Source organism: Platalea leucorodia (assembly GCF_965183815.1).
Source record: "Platalea leucorodia genome assembly, chromosome: 4".
Classification (NCBI taxonomy): domain Eukaryota; kingdom Metazoa; phylum Chordata; class Aves; order Pelecaniformes; family Threskiornithidae; genus Platalea; species Platalea leucorodia.
In genome coordinates this window covers 118120060-118133819 of record NC_138826.1, presented here as the reverse complement: position 1 = coordinate 118133819, position 13760 = coordinate 118120060, and the positions used below count along the sequence as shown (strand labels likewise).

The window sequence follows — 13760 nt, the reverse complement described above, 5'->3', positions numbered from 1 at the left end:
TTTTTCCAGTATACATTCCTTGTTCCATCCACCTGCAAACATTTTTCATTATTTTTTTAAGAGTTGTTCATTAAAGGTAGTTATTGCTATTCTACTCTAAAGTAAATGCCAACTGGGAACATGATATAACTAGTTCCTAGTACTGTAAGACATCATTCAGCCATTCCCATCTATGTGCTGCTAACTAACCAATCTCCATTCCAGTGGGCTAGTGTGTGAAAATGTAGAGACTAAGCAGTCCCTGGGCAGCACTCGTGTGTATTCCAGGGCAGGAGGAAAATGAGAGGCAGCAGGGTTTTCAAAGAATGCAATGACAGGAGAAAATTATCACTGAATGTATTAGTCTAAAGCAATTGTATTGGGATAGTTGAAAAAACCTCAGAGAAGGAGACAGTGTTGTCCCATTGTCAGTCAGTTACTCTTCAGGAAACAACCCTTTGGGATTTTCAAAAGCTCTGATGATCCAGAATCCTCAAAGCTATTTATGTTCCTGTGTATCACTGATTTTTTTTTTTTTTTTTAAAAAGAGGTTCCAATTTTTTTAGTTATTATTATTTTTTAAATCAGTTTAGGTGCCTTAATACTCCCAAATAAGGAACAACATGATCTGAAATACAGTGGCTTCTCACCAAGGAAGAACTTTACTGTCTTATTTGTTAGAAATTAACTACTAAGTACATATGACTTTCAGGATTTTAGAGCTTATTCTACTTTCTGGGAAGATTTAGTTGTTGACTTTAAAAGGAATGAAGTCAATCCAGTACTATGTATGTCTGAAAATCTTAACTTTAGTGAATAAACCTACTAACCAAGGACAGCAGGTTTCATTTGGGAACCCTTTTACCAGTGAAAGCAATCAGGACATGCAAGGCTTGGTTTTGCCTATATTCCCCATCCATTCAACTTTCTTATTTCTTTCAAAAAGGAAGCTTACACTTCCATACTCTCCAATTTTTTTTTTTTTTTTTTTAAGAATGCAGTCTTCGTTAAAAGCTGAATAGAAACAATTCAGCAAATAAATGTATACTGCTTAGGTTTTAACAACTTTGCATCTAATGAACTTGGGGAGGTGTTCACAGTTTCATATTGCTTATGTACAGTATGTAGGAAAATGATTCCTCCCCCAGGAAAATATTACTACGGGCTTTAATTGTTGTCTCTTTATTTAGTAAAGTCAAAACATGCATTTCTGTTTGCATTCATATGTCAACATGCTGCTCCTTTAGAATAAAGTGGTTTGTGTCCAAAACATAGAGCTTTTTCTTATGCAAATGACCAAGGGCCACCAGCTTGTTCTGGACAGTCATTGCTTTATGCTGCTGGGCTGGAAATAAAAAGTGGCAACTTTTTTTTTTTTCCCCTCTTCATTCTTTCCCCTTGAGAAATGTTTGTCAATTTTCAAACTGTTCATTTCCACTTTCTTCTTAAAGTTAATGAAAACTGCTTTTAAAACTACTGACAACAGAAACAGCAAAGTGAATGCTATCCATGACATAAAAGAATCATTTTCTAGACCAGCAATGAGTAAAGTTCAGTCCAAAAGAAGGTCTGCATAGGGAAACAAAGATGAATATACTTCTATCTAGACAGGAGGCAAAATCCTCATATAGCTTTTGAACAGTACTAACTCAAAGGATGTGCATATCTGGGACATGACTTAAGGCTCACCCTGAATTTAGCAAAAATTATCATCTAAAGCTTTACAAAAATAAATGATATTCCTTGGTATTTCTATCTGGGCGAAGCCAAAATTGGCATGACTACAGCAAATCAGTTCAAACTGCAGGCATTGGTCTAGGTATACTGAAACTTGGAGGGGCTGTAGTAGCAAGCAAAGAAAGGTCAGCTAGTTTCCTACAGAGTCTTTCTCCTTTGGAACATGCTGAAGCCCATCATTGGCAAAACTTTTACACTATCACCACTGACAAAAATGTAGCAGCCACAAGAGCCTAGTAGCATGAAATAGTCTTGAGTTGAATTAAGTCAAATCTGGAAGATACGTTACTTTCACTGGTGTTTATATATTGAGTTAGAAGCTGAGGTGCCAAAAAACCTTACATTTATAAATATTACAAATATATAATTTTCATGAGTTTTTGAGCTATGTCTACTTTAATTTTAATAATGTATTAAATATAGAATTTTTTTCTTTCTTGATTGTCCTTTAGATCTGCTGATAACTAGGAAGCAAAATAGAGCTTGTTGTTTTTTTCTTTCCCCCTTTGATTCATATTGATTTATCAGAACTCACTAGGGACTGAAAGACAAGAAAATGAAGATAAGGTTAAAGAAAGGTTAAGCACAGCATCAAAGCCTTTTTCACAAGCAAAAAGGTTTTATGTTCTTTAAAATCTCAGCTGCATACCCTGTACATAATAATCACTATAATTAAGTGATTGTCTCCCCTTTAAAAAAAAGTCAAAAATGACACAGAGGAATGATAAATTGTTAATTAATGATATGCTGTTCTGTTTTACTTCTGATTACACCTCCTGCTGGGCATGACTGGTCTATTTGCTTCTAATCTCTGCTGTGAATTCATTCAATTCCACGCCTTTCTGCTATCATGTTTTCACCCATCCTGACTTTCATGGCTACCATATGGTACAGAGCCACTGTAGGTTCAATTGATAATTTCATGGTGTCAGTGTTCTGGGGAAAAGTTGCCAGTGATATCCAGTAGGCATGCTTGGACATGGTTGTCCCACTATGGAAATATCTACAATTTTATCTACAATTGCCATGAAAATGATGAACTTGTTCCTAAAGGATGTTTTGAAATGAGGATATGGTAGAGTTCATCATGACCATGAAAAATTTATTACCTTAGCTTAAAGAGTTATTTTATCCTCAAACTTGTCTTTTTCACAGAAAACCCATTTACAATGGGTAGCTTGAAAATAGCAGTTGGAAGGAATAATACTTTTTAATTCCATATTAAAAATAGAGGGTAGGGTGTCTCATTTCACATACGGGTATAAAAGGGCACAGTCCTAAAAAATGCATTTTTAGCAATTTGAATTCAGAGTAATTTCATGAACAAGCTCTACATTAATGCCAGAAAGATACGTGTTGTTCTTTGATCCCTGGTTGTTTTCCGTGGGCCTGACTGATTGCTATGTACTTAATATTATTATTCTCCTTACCAGTTGGCAGGTATTTAACTTGACCTGGTCCCTTGAATTTAGACTATGTCTTTCTTTTCTCTGTGATACTTCTAGCTGGATGAGGAGGGGCACACTGGGACTCTAATATTATGAGTTTCTTCTCCAGCTAGGCTATATATGTGCCATTTATGGACTGAAGTATCATAGGTCAATTTTTAATTCACTTGTTCACTGTGATATGCGTGGGGTCAAGGTAGCATGGAATGATCTCATTTATTCTCTCCCTTAGCTGTTGCCCTTTGCCAGTATCACAGTTACAAAGGTGGCAGGAGGAGAAAGGCATGTTCTGTCTTTCCTGTAGAAGATGCTGTTTTCAGAGAAAAAAAAGAAGGGGAAAAAAAAAAGGCAAAACAAACCCAAAGATCAACCAAAGGACATTTTCTGTATGAAAAATTCAAGGGACTTAATGACTTTCTGAACCAAGAGTGAATGAGCTGGAATCTCCAATTCCCAATACAGAGTCACAAAAACCCAGTAAGTTGGGAGGAACCTCTGGAGGTCTCCAGTCCAAATTCCTGTTCAAAACAGAGTAACTTCACAGTTAGGTAGGTTTTTTTGGGGGCTGCATACTACTGCCTGCCAGGGACAGGTGTACAAGCTGTCACTGTTCCAGCCTATGAATCCAAACATATTTGTGAAAAGTGGCTGCACTAGCAGTCGGGAGATACAGCTCATTTGAGAGAGGTTACAGTTAAGCTCTGCAGTGAGAAAGTGGGTCTAATTATATATTTTCAATGACGATACATTGCACATGGCTTATTGCTTTGTAATTTTCTCATTATCCCTATTAGCGTAATATAAACATAGGACTGACAGCTTTCTCTGACTTACCATGACTGGAAAATTGAGAAATGTTGCTTACAATTACGTCCTCCCACAGATGGAGAACTGTACTCTGGCACAGCGGCAGACTTCATGGGCAGGGACTTTGCCATTTTCCGAACTCTGGGGCATCATCATCCAATCAGAACAGAGCAGCATGACTCCCGGTGGCTAAATGGTATGTAAAATGTACATTTATCCGGTTTCGTTCATGTAGCCATTAAAGACTAGCACACAGCTTCGTTCTAGCAACATCTGTGACATATACACCCCTCTTTTATTTGGAGCAGAATTTTGTCTTAAACCAGTTAAACTAATCAAAAGTGATTTATAAAGAAGCATTTTTGTTTTAATTACATTGAGATTTGTGGAGTGTGATTAAATTTAAAACACATACAGACACTATGGCTAACACAGTCTTGCCACAGGAGCAGATTGCTGTAGGGTGCAAGTTGGATAGAAGCTCAAGGCTTCTGGAGGCATCAGCCACACGTCAGCACAAAGTAGCTACGGAGCCTTGGGCAGGACTGTGCCTTGTACAGGCTTTAATTTTTGGCTGGATTAAGGGAATCTGACACTGGCCACCAAAGTCCAGCAGAAAGTGAATCAGCAGAGCTTCCTGAGCCGGCCAGAGTTGTTAATAGTTTGAGAAAAGTGAAAAGGATCCTGAGTATTCCAAACTACTGGGTTTGAAAATATTCAATAGTTTAACAAGGCAGAATAGCTTCCATTGTTGTATGCATATTACTAATCAGTCCTGTAGCTGGTCGTTTGCACGTATGGGGAGAGAGGGATAGTTTCAGAGAAAATCTGTTTTTGGCTTCCTGTACCAAAATACTTTAAAATGCATCTGAGTACTCCGTCCAAGTTCTACTGAAGACAAAATTCCAATAACTTAAATGGAATTACACTTGGCTTTAGCTATGCAAGGATATGAGCATTTTGGAAATGAGAATTCATCATTTGAAAAAGCTGACATTTGATTTAAGTGAGCCAGTAATGCTAACTGTAGTTACTCTGAGTTAATTTATATTTTAATTTTTGAAGAGTTGACTAGCCACTTTTGCTGTACACACTGCTTGCATCTGCACTCCTGTTTTTGAATTCACAGAGTATTTTGTTCTTAGATATTTTTCACTCCTAGCCACATTATTTATGTCTGTGCTGAGGTCCAGGTTTTCTTATGTGGGTTTGCAATTTAGTGCAAACTGTTCACGCAAATTTTTAATGTTTAAAAGCAGACTATGTTTTAACAACACAGTTTCATATTAGCTACAGTCAGGAACTTCTAGTGTCACACTGGTTATCATATTAGCTGTATATACAATTCATGACAAAACCAATCCCTGACTCATAATTAAAACCATGAAGTGCTATTGCAGGTTGGGTAAACTCCATATATGATATATGCATTAGATATACGTATCAGATAAACGTATATATGACAAGTTGTATGAATCTGTATTTTAATATAACAAGTTGTATGAATTTGATTTTTGTCCTGTTAAATTTAGTTTTGCCATAATTCATGCGGACTGCTGTGAGGACAGATTCAGGTCTATCACATTTCAGTTCCACAGGCTGTGCTTGCCCAGTAACCCAGAAATATTATTCATTTGTTTATTTTATTGTAATAATAGACAAGATTTCTGGACTTCAAGAGACAGCAAAGTACAAGGGTTACAGACATATCCGTCTATCTTGGTACCTGGTGGAGTAATAATATGTTAAAGATAACACAACACCCACTTTTGTTATGATAGTCATGATGACATAAAGACCAATCATGCAAGCAAAATCTGCTTTCGTGCAGTAGATTTGCACAATGACAGCTGAGTCAGGAGGATTTATGCAGTGGGAAAGCACAGCCATTGTCCACAGCCCCTGTACTTCATCGCTGAAAATGTGTCTTTCCTTTGTGGATTCGGTTATCAGTCTTTCAGCACTAAATGTGAGAACTGCTTTTCCCAAATTAGCACTAAGGTTACATCTGACGGGGTGCAGAAACCACAACTGCTTTGTGTTCAAGATGGAGAGGAGAAGACAGTTGGATATAAAGAGCTGACGAACCTCAAGCTCTCTAGAATTAAAGTGTCGTCCAAAATGAGCATAAAAGTAGAAAGGCAGCATTTATTGTAGCACAGGGTGAAGATGATTTTCAACTCTACGTGTAGTTCTTACACTATATTCCTGTATGGAAAGTTTCAAGCTAACTTTAAAAAGGTAAGAATCAAACTGAGGCCTTTAGAAATTATTCTCATAACTGTCTATAATTTAATAAAGAATGATCTTTAAATACATTTTTTAAATTTCTCTCTCCATTGCAACTTAATAAGTTTACATTCCTAATATGGAAAGGTTGGCTTAAAATCTGCACTACAACGTTCCTATTAAAGGCTCTAAGACTTCACTGTTAATTTCCCAGTGATAAGGTCCTGGCAGCCTTTCCACACAGTACTCCCAATTTCAGCATCTAACAGGGAAATCCAAAAATGGTAACTGTTTGGGTTTTAAACTCTGCAGACATGCCAGTCCTTTGATTATTTTTTTTCTTTTGTGATTTGTCTTTTTTAAATATAATTATAAAAGAAGCTTTGTGTTTGCATGTATTTAAAGTGGATATACTTTTAATGAAATAAGCTCTTATTGAAGGATGAGGTGTACTCTGCTTTCTTAAAGATCTGTATAAATTAGTTTTGAACCTTAAGTTTGCAGAGCTTTATACATTTTTTAGTAAAGACATGGATTGCTATGTAGTGGTGGGTTTGCTTTTCTAGTTGCTTTCTACAGTGTGCTTAGCCTCAGGTTAAAAACCATTATTCTAATGGACATATACTGAAATCTGGATAAGAACAGTAGTTCTGATCAAACTCACAAAGAGAAATCCTCATGCCCTCGGAGTTTAATAGCTAGATGGTGAGACAACCCATTATAAGTCCTTGCTAATGTTTACTTCGTTCAGAGCAGGAACTTGAAACTGCTTTTCCCAAACTAAGGCTAAGGTCAGAGCTGACAGGGTGCAGAAAACACGGCTGTTTGGTACCAAAAATGGAGAGAAGATGACATTAAGAGCTTGCAAACTTTTCCTAGAATTTAAATATCATCCTGAACTGGTTTAAAAGTAGGACAACATTGCACGGAGTGGTAAAGTTTTCTGTATTTTAGTATGAATGCAGAGTTCCTACAGAGATCACACAGTCACTTTTTGGAGATGCTCCGCCTTTCGTAAGAAGTTAAATGTTGCTGGGAAGAGAGCTTTGAACTGTGCCCGGCCCAAGGGAAGGTGCTGACCAGCAGCTCTTAAAGACTTTTAAAGTCTTTTAAAGATATTAAATACTCACAGGCTTTTACAGACATTTTGTTTTGTATAAATAATTAAACAGTCACCAAGCCAAATAAAGCAAGGGAGACTGATTCTATAGCCATGTAGTTGGGGCATTCATCTAGAAGGTAGGGAACCATACATCAGTCGCTGTAGCAGTGTATATTTAATTATTGATACAGTGTTGGCCAGATGTGACATGGAGGCATTTGCAAAAACACAGCAAAATACATTGGTGCTGAGGCAAGGAATCTTGGATATGAAAAGCCATAGTTCAGTGCCCCAGACTGAATCATGTACTTTGTTATAAGCCATGTGCATGTTCACCCTGGACGTTATTGGCTTCTCTGTTAAGTGCATGGAGTTTCTCTGCTCAAAAAGCTTTGACAGTCGTAGTTGGTTCCAGTGAGGGCCAAGAATAGTTTTGAACTCTCAGAAAAAATCTTGAAATTGAAAAAACACCTCCTGTCCAGCTTTACTATAAGGAGCAAAGGCTTTGATGTTACACATACATCTTACAGAGACTTGCCTGTAGGCAAAAATCATGTTTCCCTTTAAATGTGCCATTGCCTCTTATAGTTCAGAGCCATCAGAAGCTAGTGCTATTTCAAGAAAGTGTAGATCAGGTCCTGCTTCTATGAACTTCTTCAGCAATAAAAAGAAATGAGTAGGAGGCCTGAGCAGGTCGGAGCGTCTTCCCCTGGTACTAGGGAGTTCCCTGGTGAACGACACGCGGCGTTTGCGCTACACCCTCCGCAGCAGCGTTCATGCAAGGGCTAAGGGCATGGCTGGAGGCAAGAAGGCAGAAATGGGAGTGCAGTGTACCACAGCAAATGCTAAGCAACTCAAAAGCAATGTACTGAAGGCAGTTTTCAAGCTGAAGATTAGGGGAGTGGAAGGAAAGTTTGGAGCTGCTCTCATCTTCCCTGACTTGAGCAAAGGGGATCTGGCCTTAAATTGTTAACATTTTGTAAAATGAATAACCATAAACATTTATTTTAAAAGCAAAACAGAGTTGGGCTGCAGAAGATTTGAAAGGAAATTAGATCACAAAAGCTACATTAAGGTAGTATTATGAATCTGGTTTGCACCCCAGAAAAGGGAGGGGCCTCACTCACCCTCTTTACTAGACCTGGGGTTAAGAGAGACTGTCAGTCTGGATTTCCAGCCTTGCCTTGGAATTTCCTTGCTTTTTATGGGTTTAAACTAGCTCTATGATATTATTTTAGCATACTTTCCATGGCTTAATTTTTAAAGTGGGGTAGTAGCTGTGCTTAGTCCCCTGCGGTTATTGTCCTTGGTAATCTTTACTTTACGGTTACATAAACAGCTGAGAATAATAGAAGCTGAGCGACTGTTCAATAAAAAAGAAAATGCCCTCTTAAATTTCACAGGCTCCAAGGCAGGAAACATGGACTTGATACTCTCCTGGCATTCATACAGAACTTTAGCCATCTCTTTACGTTGTTTCCGCTTATGTAGGATGTCCCAGCACTGGCAACATACACACATAATTTTGAATATATATGTATTGCACAGTAGAGGAATGTAGGGCAAGAGAAAGACAAGATTACAGCTAGTTTATAGGATTTTTACCTCTCTAATAAAAATGTATTAAATGTGCCCCCCTCTTCTGGGCCACTCCCTTGTCCCTAAATTTCTTCATAGTTTCCCACTTTCCAGCTCACCTCCTACACATTCCCAATCCAGATATACAGAAGACAGTAAAATACATGCCACCAAAGGGAAGCAGATGTGGAAAATGGCTGACCTGCCAGCATAGACAGGACCCAACCGTTCTGGTACCTGGGGGTTATTTAATAAAGGACATCTGAGATATTCTTGGAGAAAGGAGGTGATGGATGTTACAAATACAATAAATCTCCAGCAAGAGCTATTTAAATAGAAGACATTGAAAAAAAAACAAACAACAGGGTATGAACTTCATATGAATATATTCAGTCTTCAAATTAGAAGTCTTAAACCATGGGGAGGATGAAATTAGAAAAAACTGCCCAATAGAAGTAGTCAGTGAGGCAGCCTAGCTGAGTTTAAGAGGAACTTAGATAACGTTTTATGTATTGCCATATAGCACGCTTGCCTGACATTGCAAGGGACTGCAGTGAGTAGACTGTCGTCTGTCCAGGTCTGCATTCCCATAAGTTTACAAGGGCATATTTAAACAACCTTACCAGTGAAAACAGTGAGGGGATTTTTTTTTGTGTGTTTTTTTGTTGTTGTTGTCCTTTTGTTTGTTTTTTTTTTTCCACGCAAGGATCTCTTGCGCTTAAAATATGCATTTCTGTATTTGAACCAAATTAGTCAGCCGATATCTCCTGTCATGCAGGCTGTAGTGTGGACTGGGTCCCACACTTTCCCACCACTGCCTGTACAGGCACGAACAACTCCAACCCTTGCAGGAACAAAACAAGTCCATATATGCAAGTCTCATTTCTCACTCAATACACTCTCCCACCCCCATTCCCATTATCTTCATTGCTAAGAATAGTAATAAATAATTTCACAGTGATAAATTCCATGTGTGACAAATGCTAATGTCACCTAACAGAGTGCTAGGAAGTACTCAGAAACTATGGTGACGGTGGCATAATAATGTGAACAGAATGGCATACCAACTCAATTTACAGGGTTTTTTTCTCTCTTAAGTCTGTAGATCCAAATTTGAGGGATTGAATATGAATTTTAAATTGTTTTTCTCATTGCAATCTAGCAAGTCTTTTCTTTATACATTTTTATTGCAACCCGTTCTTTTTCTCTTGGAAGAAATGTAGAATTTCTGAAATCACAAAATAATCACTTCTTTGTTAATGGTATTACTTGACATTTATACTGTCACTGACCTGAAATGGGTACAACTCAAGAAGCCATAAGTCCAGCTGAATACTTGATCAGAAGATACTCATGTGTTTGAGCCAGTTGACTCATCCTGTCTGATAACTGCTCCCTGTATCTTTATACAAAGAGAAGCTTTTGATTCAGAAATCAAAGACCAAGTAGCAATTAGAGAATGTGCTTTATGGTTCCTCTGGATGTGAGAAAGATCATGAAGATGGTGGGTAAAGACAACCAGAAAAATTATAATCTCCCATCAAGTGGCGTGAATTAAATTATTTTAAATTCTTCTAGGAAATAGATCTTCTCTCTGTCTCTCTCCCCCCACTGCCCTGCGACCCCCCATAGTCTAGGATTAGGTCATTTTCTTCATTAAATTTCAGTCTTGTGGATGAGATTTTGTTGTGTTTAGGTATGAAAAATTGGTAAAAGTAGCCAAAGAATAAGTTTTGAGGCTGGAGTGGAAAAAGCGGATAGGAAAGATGAAGCAGAAGAGGATATTCCCCTGGTTTGACTGTGCATTTTGAGAACTTCCTGACACTCTGGAGAATACGACCTGGGGCAAAAAGACTTGCATCAGTAAACATATTGGTCTGAGATATAGCCACAGTATGCTTGGGAAAGTTAGGATACAAATTAGTCCAGGAGCACCTGACTTAGGATATGTGTATATTACATGGTTAACCGTGGACTCATTTATGGATTTTAGCTTGGTCAGCCTTATTATCCACACCAAAAAATAATAGCCAGGATTGTAGATTAGAAACCATGCTTTGCTGCAATTCATAGTGTGACTCTCTTTATAGAGCATATAAGATCAAAAATAAGGGAGGAGCTGAGAGTGCTTTGTGCACTGTTTCCACTGGAGACCAGATAAGTTTGTCTGTGGATGTAGTACAGTTTTAGGAAAAATGTTCATAGCTCTCAAAACAAGAACTGTGGGATATGATCCCAGTCCCAAACAGATCAGTGCATAGTCTCTCTTTAAACAGAGACTTGGAAGTGATTGCCAGCTTGGGGATCTATACTCACTCATGTACACTGAACTGATCTATTGGTGATGTGCCTTAGCATTGCTAAATTTTAGGGGTTTTATGTCAATGGTGAATATGATATAAGCTCAACGACCCAGTGAGCTTGCCCCTGGTGAGCTTCATGTCAGGGAGAGATCTGAGAGTATAGCCTTTCCCATCACCTATGCTCTAACTTTTCTGGGCAAGAAATTGGACAAATGAGCCAGTACAAGCTCTGGCTAGATGCTAGAAGCAGATAAATCAGTGCACCTGGCTGTACAGGGCAACTCGAGTGATCATGCTTGGGTGTTCAGAATCAAATTTGATGACCCAGGTGAGTTGCTTTTTATAGACATAGCTTTAGATAAACAAATCTGAGTCTCATCTGCCACCTCCAGCAGTAGGAGCTGTGTAAAAACCCTGCTGCTTGAGTACACTCCAGGAGTCACACTCGATCCTGGATGTCTCCAGCTCTGTACCCTTCTCGCCCTGAACAGTAAACACCAGCAATTGTCTGATTACCAGTAGTCCCAGTGATATTCTATGTTCTTTAGAAAGCTTTTTTTTTTTTTTTTAACTAAGAAGGATTGTTTATTTGTATGTATTTATTTCAATGGATAGCTTGTAGAGTTGGCAATGGACAGCTTTGTAAAGTGATGGTCTGTTCACATAAGAAGGCAATGAACGCAGTATATAACTCAAGCAGTGGTAGCTGTGGCAATAATCTCTACTAGAAAGCTTTGTGTAGTGCTTTCAGTTAATATATAATTAAAAGGACCATATCTATCTATGCATATATGTGGAAATATAAACACATTACTCACATGCATCAGTTCACAGGAAGCCTCTCCTTTGCCCTGGAGATGAATTTCAATAGACAAAAAAAGGTAATTTGTCCAGGACAGGTGTAGTGTTCAGGTTCTAAGACTGCACTTTGCTTTGCTTTTGCTGTAAGCCCCACTTTAAATTACACAACATGGGTTTCTTTGTAATTATTATTTTTTCACAGATCCAAATCAGCTTAAGGAAAAGGAAAGTTCAGATTAGGTGTCAGGATGCCGAAGATAAAGCCTATGTGTTATAGGCCTTGCAGTTTCAAGTAGGTTTCCCATGATCTCTGAGATCTCTATGAGGGCCCATCACAGGTCTGATGCTTGGAAAACAGTGACTTTTAGCTACCAGATTATGCCTCCTTTCCTGTTCACAAAAGTAACTAACCAGTTTTTCAAGAAAAGTTAAGCAGAAATCTGCTTGTAGGGAGTCACACAGCAGAATACTAATTGATTTAAACAAAGCTGGAATGGGTCTGTTACAGCCCCCTTCACTGGGATATGACATACATCTGAATCTTTTTGTTATGTTCTTGTGTTGGTTTTTTTTTTTCTCTTCTGCTCCAACCATCAATTTAATGAGTGTTGACCCTGTCAATACCAATTTCCTCTTCTCAGGCCACCACGCTCAGGGTTTGGTGGGCATTCAATAGAGATTTACTGTTGACTGGGTAATTTGAGTTCATGTGTGTGGTGAAAAATTAGTGAGGAGAATTACCCAGAAAAGTGGATGCCATGACAATGCATGTCACCATGGTGTGACCAGCTCTGCTGACATAGGTTTCAAAAGCTCTCCCCCTGTGAAAATGGGGCCTGTTTGCAAATTAATTAGTTTCTGGCAGCAGCTTGATTGTTGACCCAAAGTTTGTAGAGTGGAAAAACAATCAGATTAGTGTGTTCAATATAAAGGCCCAGCGCGGCACTCAAGTGCAGTTTGCCAAACTGTTGAAGCCGTGAATAGAGTGAAACAAATTCTTTTTTGAGAAGCCAAGGCAAAGGTTAAGTGTGATGTGACTAGAGCATGCTGGCCGCAGGGCAGTGGGGGGAGAATTAGAGGTTTCAGCCACACAAAAATGGAGAGTGCTGAGTGAATTGCATTGAATTTAATGAAATACACAGCTTCAGACGCAAAATTGTTTGGCAATGTTTTAGTCTGTGTTAAAGAGAGACATAAGATGGCTTTGTTTTAAGAAGTTTTCTTTGTACAGTCGTGTGAGACACCAGGGACTGAGCCTCTAAAGGGTATTAGAGACACTTCCTGAGCCTCCACGCTGTTTCTAAGCACCTGCAGACTTAGGTTTATACCAGTTCCTCCCCCTCCCTGCCACACACTAACTCCCTTTATCTCTAAGTATTCAATCCAAGCCTCCCATTCAGCACCTCCAACATTTGGGCAGGTTTCTTCTTTTAAATACTGCTGGTGCCGCGACTCATGGGCAAACGTATTAGAAATCAACCATTGCAAATAGATAGACTAGCTAAAACTTGTTATTCAGGTACTGAGACAAAAGTTAGACACTAAAAAATACCACAGGCCAGCTCTTTAGCTGATAATAAATGAGAATATCCCCAATGCAGCCAAGAAAGATCTGCTGATTTCTACTCACTGCAGTGCTCAGCACATTTCATTAATATGCTTTGTTTCTTCAGTGGCTGTTTTTTATATAAATCTGCCCTTCAACATCCATTTATGGCATTCACTGTTATTTATGCCCTTATAATACTTCCTTTACATCGAACAAGCCCTACGCAT

General features: G+C 38.5%; 1 protein-coding gene across 1 annotated transcript in view; it reads left to right on the top strand.

The window, feature by feature from the left end:
• SEMA3A (semaphorin 3A) overlaps positions 1-13760 on the top strand; it is a gene marked incomplete at its 3' end in the record, with an annotated part of 171668 nt that overhangs the window by 109910 nt on the left and 47998 nt on the right. The window contains exon 6 of the mRNA XM_082309095.1: positions 4048-4167. Within this exon, the coding sequence (XP_082165221.1) occupies positions 4048-4167 (120 nt within the window). The remainder of the gene's footprint in view (positions 1-4047; positions 4168-13760) is intronic.